We start from the raw sequence: 11,521 nt of genomic DNA, 5'->3' as shown, positions 1-11,521 counted from the left end.
GTGTGTGTGGGGGGGGGACCGGGTCCCCTGGTTGCCCGCGACACGTGTCCGGGGTGGGACCCCCCACACTCCGCCCGAAGTTGGGGGGACGGGGTATGTGGGGAAACTCTTGAGTGAGAAGTTCTCGTTCTTTGCTCTCCCCCCCACCCCTCCTCCCCCCCCCCGCTCCCCACCCTTACCCCCCCTCCTTCCCCCCCCAGCAGGTTCCCCTGGACGTGCCAGGCTCCAAGGTGGGGGGGCGGCCCCCCCACTTCGAGCGCCCGGCGTAAGGGGGTTGCGGTGGGGGCCATGGATGGTGAGGCCGAGCCGGAGCAGGGGACCCCAGCACCCCCACCGCCGGCTGCCCACGGGGGACCCGCCTCCGGCCACGCTCCCACCCTCGGAGGGCGGCGAGAACCCAAGAAGTACGCGGTGACCGACGACTACCAGTTGTCCAAGCAGGTGCTGGGCCTGGGTGTGAACGGCAAAGTGCTGGAATGTTTCCACCGGCTCACTGGGCAGAAGTGTGCCCTCAAGGTTAGTGACCCCCCTCCCTCTCCCCACAGCCCCACACCCCTCTTTCTCTCTTGAGGCCTGGGGTGACCTGGCAGGGTCACCAGCATCCAGGGCCCCTGCTCAAGTTTCTATACTCAGCATCTTGTCTCATCGACCTCCTCCTACTCCCCTGGAAGGTCACACTCACGATCTTCCCTGCTTTTTTACATGTGGGGAAACTGAGGCTTCGCCTCACCTCAGCTACCTGGGTCCCAGGATCAGAATGGGGTGAGCTCGTGTACCCGGAAGGAGGGAGGGAGTGACTGCATGTTCTTGGTTCTGGCTGGGCCTGCAGGGGTTCACACAGCTTGGCTGCCTCCCATAAGAAGCTCCTGTCTTTGAGAGGGATCTGAACTTCTTTCTGCCAGAGACTGAGCACCCCCTCCCCCCCCACATACCCCAAAGGGTCACCTGGCTCACAAAATCTAGATTGGGTGTCTTGGAGTGGCTGATTTTAAGGCATAAAGTTCTGGTTTGGGACACACCCCATACCCAGAATCCTTTGAATGTGTAGTCACCGGGAACTTGATTTCATTTTTAGCTCCTGCTAGTGATACCTGCATGGGTGTAGGTTGTTAGTACAATAGGTCTTCCTGTTTTACAAGTTGTGATTGTGGGCCTGGGAGCAGAGTCCCAAAGATGTGTCTTAAATCTCTTTCCCGAGTTTGCCAGCTCTGGGACCTTGAACAATACCTTTCTTTTTTCTTTCTTTCTTTCTTCCTTTGTTTGTTTGTTTCTTTCTTTCTCTCCTCCTCCTCCTCCTCCTCCTCCTCCTCCTCCTCCTCCTCCTCCTCCTCCTCCTCTTCCTCCTCCTCCTCCTCCTCTTCCTCCTCCTCCTACTCCTCCTCCTCTTCCTCCTCCTCCTCCTCCTCCTCCTTCTTCTTATTTTGTTTTGTTTTTGCCAGTCCTGGGGCTTCTGAATTCAGGGCTTGGGCACTGTCCTTGAGCTTCTTTTGCCCAAGGCTAGCACTCTACCACTTGAACCACAGTTCCACTTCCAGGTTTTTCTGTGGATGTAGTACTGAAGAATCAAATCCAGGGCTGCATGCATGGGAGGCAAGCACTCTACCACTAAGCCACCTTCCCAAGCCCATATCTTGAACTCTTGAAACAAAGTTCTTACTTTTGTTCAGAGAGAAAGAACAAGGGTTGATGTGAACTTCAAATGAGACAAAGCTATGGGGCGGGGGTAGGTGTGAAGAAATCTATGGGACTTAATTAGGCCACAGGACCTACACGTTTCTGAATAAGGACAGGTGTGAGTGAACATGCACTAGCTCAGCCTAGGTAAAGGTCACAGGCTCTGGGCCTTTCTGCCTCCCCCACGCCATACCTCAGATTACCAGGCTGGCCTGTCTTTATGGCCTGCACCTTTTCAGACTATCTCTACTCCTCTTTTCTCTATGCCCATCCTCTGGCCCTCTTGCCCAGGATGGGAGATAGTGCTTAGCAGGAAGCCTGGAATTCATGAAACACATAAAACAGGAAGAATGTGGTCACTGTCTTTCTAGTTATTGCTACTCAGTGTTGGTCTAAAGGAGCTAGGCCTCTTCCCCTTCCCCTCAGCCCCTAACCACCTGCCTGCTCCATCTTGGCTTTGCCCACAGCAAAGTGTCTTTGACCAGGTCCTTTTACTGCCTTTGCAATCCTTCTGCTCTTCTAGCTATGCTAAGCACTCGTTACTGTCCTGTTAGAAGGACCTGAAGTGCTGGCCACCTCCAGGGAACACATGGCGGGGGCATGCTGTCCTCCTGCTCCTGGTAATCTCTTGCATGTGCCTCTTTTCCAGGCCTCTTGGTTAATTGGCACCCTTTAGTTTCCTTTACCTCTATCTAGCCAAAGCCTGCAGATTTATCACCCATCCATTCCCCTGACCAGCACTTGAAAACTTAGTGGAACCTAGGATGAGTGGTCAAAAGTCACCGTGGTTTGATAGGGAGAGAGATGTTGTAGTGGGGGGGGGGAGGGATGGGGGAGGGGGAGGGGGGAAGGGAGGACATCATTTCTTTCCTTCCTGACTTTTTTTTTGTCTTCTCCACTTGTAATTAATGGCCTTCTGGAAGATAGAAGTGACTATAGTACTTAGTGCCTTGAAATAAAAGTAGTAGAAGGTTCTGAAGAACCTCTATTAATGCAGAACTATAGATATATATGGGAGGAAAGTGAGTCTTCTTCCTGTCCTTGCTTCTGGATTGCAGGAGTAGGACGTTTGTCCCTCTGGTTATCACTGCCTGTTGGAAGCCCTGGTACCTCTTCTTCTACTTCTCAGCATCAGGTCCTAGTGACGTAGGTCTTTTTTTGGGGGGGGGCAGTTATGGAGCTTGAACTCAGAGCCTGAGCACTATACCTGAGCTTCTTTGGCTCCAGGTTAACACTCTTACCACTTGAGCCACACAGCACCACTTCCAGCTTTTTCTGTGTATGTGGTACTGAGGAATCGAACGTAGGGCTTCATGCATGGTAGACGAGCACTCTACCACTAAGCCACCTTCCCAGGCCCGTAACTTAGGACTTCTTATCAATGCTAGGGCTATCTTACCAAGGACAGTTTCCTTCCCCAGGGTAACATATAGCTAAGGTGTGCCAGGCTACTTTGCATACTGTCTGTAGGATTAAAATAACTTGCAGAACCACAATGTCAAAGACAGCATAGTTTCCCTGACTGGTGGGAAATGAAGCCCTGGAGATCAGATCTCACCTGAGACCACACAGAGCTGTGGAGCGCATGCACACTTCGAACCTTTAAATGTGGCATTCAAGGCTAGTGCGCTCCAGTCTGGCCCTCTTGCCTTTCCTTCCCCTAGGTGAAATCTCTTCCATCCCCTATACTGGAGAATGTGGTCCCATCTGTCAAGCTTCCTCGCCAGCTTTTCCCAGGATGCTTTCCAGAGTCTAGAATCTATGCCACTGGAGGCAATAGAATCTTCTTTGACCCCTATAGCTGTAATACTCATTTTTGACTCAAAGCTCCCTTATAGCTGTAGCACCTGGGATTATACCTGATTTAGCATTGGGATTACAACTAGTGGCTCATAAATGCTTATTAAAAAATAACCTGACTAAGCCAGGCACCGGTGGCTCATGCCTGTAATCCTGGCTATTCAGGAGGCTGACATCTGAGGATCATAGTTTGAAGCCAGCCTTGGCAGGAAAGTCCATAAGACTCATCTCCTATAAACTACAACAACAACAACAAAAAAGCCAGAAGTAGAGCTGTGACTTAAGTGGTAGAGCACTAGCCTTGAGCACAAAAGCTCAAAGACAGCACCCAGGTCCTAAGGTCAAGCCCCAGGACTGGCACCAAAGTATAAAATTAAATTTCATTCATTTTTTTTTTTTTTTTTTAGTCAGTCCTGGGGCTTGAATTCTGGGCCTGGGAGCTGTCCCTTAGCTCTTCAACTCAAAGTGAGCGCTCTACTGCTTGAGTCAGTGCCACTTCCAGTTTTTTAGTGGTTTATTGTAGATAAGAGTTTCCTGCCTAGGCTGGCTTTGAACCGTGATCCTCAGATCTCAGCCTCTGGAGTAGCTAGGATTACAGGTGTGAGCCACCGGCGCCTGGCTATAAAATTAAATTAAAAAACAACAACAACACAGACTTGGCCCCTTGGAAAGAAAGAGAGAGAGAGAGAGAGATTCCTGCTTGGTGTTATACCAGAATCACGATCCACCTACTTTAGGCTTTCTGTCATTATTGAGATCACAGTTGCTTGCTTACACACCACTGTACCCAGCTAATGGCTGAGAAAGGTTCTCTTCTACTTCTCTTCCCAAGTAGCTAGCATCACAGATGTAAGCCAGTGGTACCTGACCAGGAATAGTATTTTTTTTTCCTAGTTTCTCCAAGATATGTCATAGAGAAATAAGTCCCTGTCCTAAGGTTGGGACTTTGCTAAGGAATCCAACAGCTCTGCTGACGCAGTCCCCCCACCCCCCACCCCGCCAGAGTCCATGGGGAAAGATATAAGGAGAAAGGACATTCTCTGCCTTGAGGTCAGCAGCTGGGCCACACCTTAGTTAAGGATCTCTTCCTACCCAGAATGCCAGGAGAAAGGCAGAAAGGGAATCCTTGTAGAGAGCCAGACACCGTGGACTCTGGATGCCCCACCCTCCATTGCACTCTGGGCGAGGCCGGCCTGTTGGGGCTGGTGTGACTGAGCTGGATTTGAGGCCTAGGTGCGGTTGCCCTACCCCCCCCCCCCCCATGGTCTCCAGACCGGTCAGATCAGCCACTTGGTACTAAGTCAACAAGTCAGGAGCTTGTGGAAGCACTGGTATGCCTGGAAATGAAATAATGTCACTTCTCCTGAGCTTCTCCCAGACTTGAAGGAAAGATCTGAGAGCTTTGAGCTGCTACCATGAATTGCGAGGAGTAAGCACTTTGCCTAATGTGTTTTCATGAGAGCATAAAACATCTTACGAAGAGTGAAAGTAGAATATAGGTGCTCGATTGTTCTAAGATTCTGTTTTTTGTTTTGTTTTGGTTTTGGTTTTTCTTTTTGGCAGCATTGGGGGTTGAATCTAGGACATAGTGCTTACTAGGCAGGGACTCTACCACTTGTGCCAGTCCCCCAGCTTTTGCTTTGTGGCTGATGTTCTTCCCCCTGAGCCATGCCTCCAAGGAGGATTTAATTCTTTTTTTTTGATCAGTCATGGAGCTTGAACTTCAGGACATAGGCACTGTCTCTTCACTTTTTCACTCAAGGCTAACAGCTTCACTGCTAGCTTCTTTTTGTTGGTTAATTGGAAATAAAGAGTCTCACTGCCTAGTCTGGTTTTGAACCACAGCCCTCAGATCTCAGCTTCCTCAGTAGCTAAGATTATAGGTGTGAGCCACCAGCACCTGGCTTAGAATTTTTTTTGGGAGGTGGTGGTGGTGGTGGTCATGGGACTTGAACTCTGGGCCTGGGCACTGTCCCTCAGCTCTTCAGGCCAAAGATAGTGCTCTAGCATTTGAGCCACAGCACCACTTCTGGTTTTCTGGTGGTTCATTGGAGATAAGTATCTCATTCCTGCCCAGGCTGGCTTTAAACTGGGATCCTCAGATCTCCGCCTTCTGAGTAGCTAGGATTACTGGCCTGAGCCGCTGGTGCCCAGCATAGAGTAGGTAGGATTACAGGTGTGAGCCACCAGCACCTGGTTTAGGATTAGGTCTTGGTAGCAGTTATCTACCCTGTATTTATGCCAACAGACACTCTAGAGGTTGGAGGCTCTTCTTTTTGGATGGTACATACTGTTGTCATAAGAACTTACATGGATTCCCTCTATACCTAAGAGAGCCAGCCCTTTATGGAACAGAGGGACAACATGGAGGGAGCTGCAGTTCCTGGGGTCCCCCTCCCCCAACGCTTTTGTCCCTTTGGAACTAAGTGGATTAGGACTTGTGTGATTGTGATAGAAATCCTGCTGTGTGGGAACCTCAGAAGCTTTGCCTCAAGGAAACCATGAACTTCCAGAGGCCTTTTGAGCTCTACATCAACAGACATGTTGAGAATATTGATTTTATTGATTTTATTTTATTTTCTCGGTGGTGGGTCTTGAACTCTGGCCCAGGGCACTGTCCCTCAGCTCTTTAGCTCAAGGCGAGCGCTCTACCACTTGAGCCACAGCGCCACTTCCGGTTTTCTGGTGGTTCATAGGAGATCAGAGTCTCATGGACTTTCCTGCCCGGGCAGGCTTTGAACCACGATCCTCAAATCTCAGCCTCCTGAGTAGCTAGGGTGATTTTATTTATTTTTTAATGTGGGTTGGTATTACAGTTGCCTTTGTTTTTCTTTGTCCTTGCTTTCTGTATGCACATGGCACTGTCTTTCTGTCTGTTTCTGCTTCCTCGTCTCTCTCGTTTCTCCTTCCCTGCCTGTTTCTCCCGCGGTGGCTCAGTGTCTGCTTTCTCAGGACTCAGCACAGCCTGTCTCAAGTGTTTCAGGCTGGGCTGGATGGATTCCTTGCAACCCATCGCCAGAGGACAGGGCAAGGACGGGGAAGGGCTGAGGGATTCCTTCCGGTCAGCCTGCAACTCCTTACCCTGCCTAGGGGAGGAAGGGGCGGGACAGGAACCACAAAAAGAAATTCTGCTATCCCCATGCCATTCCCTGGGCTCCCTTCTGCTGTCAGCCTGAACCAGGTGCGGGCAGCCTTGGCAGTCAAGAGAGTGGAGTCACAGACACTTGGGCTTGGGTTGTAACCCGAGGTGTCCCCTGTGGAGTGTGAGAAAGTAACTTTAGCTGCCATCTCTGCTGTCAGGTCTCCTTTTATGGCTCAAAAGGCTGGGGCTATTACTTGGGACAACAGTGTGTGATTAGATACATTATGGCCCCTAAGGCTCCCTGGCCATAATCGGGAAAGGAAGTGCCTGGATTGTGACCTAATCCAGAGCATCAGAGCCCACAGAGGAGGTAGGAGGAATAGGACTCAAGATGTGTTCTTCCACGGGCTTGGAGTGTGGCTTAGTGGTAGAGTTCTTGCCTAGCATGCATGAAGAAGCCCTGAGTTCGATTCCTCAGTACCACATACATAGAAAGAGCAGGAAGTGGCACTTTGGCTCAAGTGGTAGAGCACTAGCCTTGAGCTAAAGAACCTCAGGGAAAAGGTCTAGGCCCTGAGTTCAAGCCTCAGGACTGGTCAAAAAAAAAAAAAGTGTTCTTCCAGCTGTGAACCAGTGGCTAATGCTTATAATCCTAGCTACTTAGGAGTCTGAGGTTGGGTGATCACAGTTCGAAGTCAACCCGGGCAGAGAAATCTCCCACTACCTACCAAAAACGCTGGAGTAGATCAAGCGGTAAAATGTTAGCCTTGAGCAAAAAAAAAACTTCAGGGAATTGCCTAGGCCCTGAGTTCAAATCCAGGACTCTCACACGCACACACACACACACACACACACACACACACACACACACACACACACACACACATATGCTTACACACACACACACACACATATGCTTCCATTTTCCACAGGGTAGAATGGAGTGTGAGCATCCCTTCACTATCTGGGATGAGCCCCAAGACTCTAGATGACCTCCAATCCCCTTACCCAGTCAAGATCAGGGTCTAAATGGCCCAGGCCAGCCAGGCACAGGTGGCTCATGCTTGTCATCCTAGCTACTCAGGATGCTGAGATCTGAGGATCATAGTTCAAAGCCAGCCTGGGCAGGAAAGTCCATGAGACTCTTATCTCCAATAAACCACCAGAAAAATGGAGGTGGTGCAGTGGCTCAAGTGGTAGAATGCTAGCCTTGAGCTGAAGAGCTGAGGGACAGCGCCCAGGCCCAGAGTTCAAGCCCCATGAGCAACAACAACATCAAAAAATGGCTCAGTCCTTGACTTGCTGCATTTATTGTCTTATTCCTAAGAGCTTAGCATCTACAGAAGATCTAGGACTTGTTTCATAAATGCTCCCCTGACACAGACAACCTCCTTCTTAGGACCTAGCAGGTGCTCTGGGGGACTAAATGCAAACAGCGGGATCTAAGAATGAGTTTTCACTTCTCGCGAGAGATGCAGACAACAAGGTTCAGAAAAGCCCAGTAACTTACTCACATAGCGGAGATGTGTCCAGGCCGGGGTGGGACCCAGGCCTGGCTGGCAGCCAATCTTGGCCCTCAGCCATCCATCCCTCTATTTTGCAAGCTCAGCTTGGACTAGGAATCACTGTCTACCCTTTTGTAAAAATGAAGGGCTGGGGTGGGGTGCTCTGCTTGGCAAGGGCTCCCTTCTGGCTTTGAAGACACTTTTGGTAGGCTGTGATCGTAAGACGTATCAGGGAAGCAGGTTGAGGAGTCAGGGATCCCTTGTTTGCTTCTAGGGGCTGTTCTCTCAAGGTGTGGAGACTGGCCAGAACCCCCTTCCCCCATGACTGTCCTTGGCCACCCAGTGAGGGGTGTTGCCAGGGAAACAGTCAGCTGAGGTGACGGATGACCAGGTTTGTGGTTAGCTAGGGATAGAAACTCTGGGGCTATGACTCAGATTTGAGGACCCATCTCTCTCTCTTTCTCTACCCCCCCCCCTCTTTCTCCACAGCCTAGTAAAATGCTTGAGTCAGAGAGCATCCTTGCTCTCTGGAACACAAGTGAGTCACCACAGTCCATTCCTTTGACACACAAATTCCTCAGTGCTACCAGGCACCGGGTCCACAGCAGGCAACATCTCCCGCTTCTCTTCCTCGTGGCTGTGGCTCTATAGCACAATACTCAGAGAAAAGGAAATTCCTCTAGAAGCTGGCTGAGTGTTGGGGCCTTGGGAACCGTCTGGTTGGATAAGAATAGAGGGAGAGCTGGATGCTGGTGGCTCATGCCTGTAATCCTGGCTACTCAGGAGGCAGAGATCTAAGGATCACGGTTCAAAGCCAGCCTGGGCAGGAAAGTCTGTTAGACTCTTATCTCCCTTTCACTGCCAGAAAACTGGAAGTGGTGCTGTGGCTCAAGCGGTAGAATGCTCACCTTGAGCTGAAGAGCTGAGGGACAGCGCCCAGGCCCATAATTCAAGCCCCATGACTGACATAAAAAGAAAAAAAAAAATAGAGGGAGAGCCGGGTGCTGGTGGTTCACACCTGTAATTCCATCTACTCAGGAGCCTGAGATTTGAGGGTTGCAGTTCAAAGCCAACTGGGTATCTCCAATGAACCACCAGAAAACCGGAAGTGGTGGTGTAGCCTTGATCTGAAAAGCTGAGGGACAGGGCCCAGGCCCAGAGTTCAAGCCCAATAGCCAACAACAACCACAACAACAAAGAATAGCGGGAGAAAGGAGCCAGAGAGCTTCCAGCTGGGAAGCTGGAAGCCTGGATGTGTCTCTGGTGCTGCTAGGGGAGGAACGCTGGTTGCTGGTGCTGGCCCTGGCCTGTGTGTGGAGCTGCAGGGACACGGATGAAACAGAGGGAAAGGGAAGACATACACAGAGTTGATGCAGGATTAAAGAATGGCAGGACGAGCCAGGCATCCGTGGCTAGTGCCTGTAATCCTAGTCACTTTGGAGGCTGAGATCTGAGGATCTCAATTCAAAGCCAGCCCAGGCAGGAAAGTCCAGTTAATTACAAATAAACAGCCAGAATAGAGCTGTAGCACAAGTGGTAGAGCACTAGCTTTGAGCAAAAAAGCTTAGGGACAGGGCTCAGACCCTGAGTTCAAGCCCTGGGAGAGAGAGAGAGAGAGAGAGAGACACACACACACACACACACACACACACACACACACACACACACACACATGGCTGACTGAGGCTAGCAACCAACCATTTAAGGCATGACACCACTTCCATCTTTTTCTGCTTATGTGGTACTGAGGAATGGAACCCAGGGCTTCATGTTGGCCAGGCAAGCACTCTACCACTGAGCCACATTCCCAGCCCAACTACAATCTGATTTAGACCCAGGTGGGATCACTGACCTCTTGCCCGGGCTGGCTTTGAACCATGACCCTCAGATTGCAGCCTCTTGGGTAGCTCGATAACAAATGTGAGCCACTAGCACCTGGCTTTTTTTTTTTTTTTGGGTCAGTCGAGGGGCTTGAACTCTGAGTCTGGGCGCTGTCCCTCAGCTCTTCAGCTCAAGGCAAGTGCTCTACCACTTGAGCCACAGTGCCACTTCCGGTTTTCTGGTGGTTCATTGGAGATAAGAGTCTCACAGAGTTTCCTTCTGGGGCTGGCTTTGAACCGTGATCCTTCGATCTCAGCCTCCTGAGTAGCTAGGGTTACAGGCATGAGCCACCAGTGCCTGGCTTTGTTTCTGTTTTTTTTTTTTAAATAAAGACAATAGAAAAATTATGACAAGCTATGACAGGAAGAAAGCACATGGCATAGACACACCATGGGGAAGAGGGTGGTTTGGTCTGTCTCCACCATCTTGAGCTATCTCTCATTGCTTTCTTTGTCACGGGCCTTGGGTTAAACAGTAGATCTCCTGTGTGTTTCCCTGGAGGCCAAAGACATGTACCACTCACTCCGTCCTCATTTCCTCATCCTCTCATCCTTTCTGCCTCCTTATTCTTCAGAAGCTCCATTTCACTTGACAGGAAGGTTTTGGGTTATCGGCTTCTCCTTGGGCCCTTCTGTGTTGTGTTCTCCAAGCTGATATTGGGACTTGTGTCCCTCTGTCCCTCGCAGGGGTGGGGGTGGGGGTGAAGCAGCTACGTGCAACCGTCTCCATTCTCTGGAAGCCAGTAAAAGATCTGGGTTTGAGTCCTGACTTGATACATTGTCGGTCAATTCGGGGCTAGTCAGTTCCCCTCAGAGAGTCAATCTCCCCATGGGGAGAAGGACCAAGTGGGTTCTTTTCTCGAGATGGTGGGTTCTATATGAGATACCCAGGACAGGTACTAGCTGGGCACCGAAGCGGGGTAGCTGCTATGGTGGGGGCTCCAACACCGATCAACCAGGGGCCTGGTGTTTGGGGAGCCAACCTTTGTGGAACTCGGCATCGGGAAGGAGAGGCGACTAGACTGGGTGAGATGGAGGACAGGCTGTGGTCAGAACCTGATGGAGCCTGGTCTAACATGACATGAGGCCGACTAGTCCACGGCTGCACAATCAGTTCAATCAGCTCCCATAATGAGCCACAGAAGCTGGGGAAATGAGTGTGTGAGAGAATCATGGCACACATTCGAGCCTCTCATCTGAGACAGTGGCTAGGAAGTTTGATTCAACACGACTGCCCACTCACCAGGAGCGCCACACTCTTGGAGGGGCCTAGGTCCATGCTGAACCTAGCACGCATGAAGCCCCAGGTTCAATTCCCCAGTACCACATACACAGAAACAAACCAGAAGTGGTGCTGTGGCTTAAGTGTAAGAGAGCTAGCCATGGGTAAAAGAAGCTCAGGGATAGTGCCCAGGCCCTGAGTTCAAGCCCCAGGACTGGCAAAAGAAAAAGAGAACAAAATCTGTGTATCTGTTCTCCTTTGCCAAGGCTTCTAGGAAGCTCAGAATTAAAATTTGTCTTTTTGAAGCTGGATCTAGTGGCTCACTCTTGTAGTTCCAATACTTGGGAGGCCGAGGCAG

The 11,521-nt window shown here is 50.5% G+C and overlaps 1 protein-coding gene across 1 annotated transcript in view; it reads left to right on the top strand.

Moving 5' to 3' along the window:
* The first annotated feature begins 212 nt into the window (after positions 1-212).
* The window catches only part of LOC138807678 (MAP kinase-activated protein kinase 3), a 29,035-nt gene continuing 17,726 nt past the window's right edge, over positions 213-11,521 (top strand). Inside the window, exon 1 of the mRNA XM_069993459.1 lies at positions 213-516. Within this exon, the coding sequence (XP_069849560.1) occupies positions 289-516 (228 nt within the window). The 5' untranslated portion in view covers positions 213-288. The remainder of the gene's footprint in view (positions 517-11,521) is intronic.

The sequence above is a fragment of the Dipodomys merriami genome, unplaced genomic scaffold, assembly GCF_024711535.1.
Source record: "Dipodomys merriami isolate MVZ:Mamm:240054 unplaced genomic scaffold, mDipMer1.0.p SCAF_427, whole genome shotgun sequence".
NCBI lineage: Eukaryota > Metazoa > Chordata > Mammalia > Rodentia > Heteromyidae > Dipodomys > Dipodomys merriami.
The sequence above is the reverse complement of the archived record's forward strand: the minus strand, read 5'-3'. Positions and strand labels throughout refer to the sequence as shown.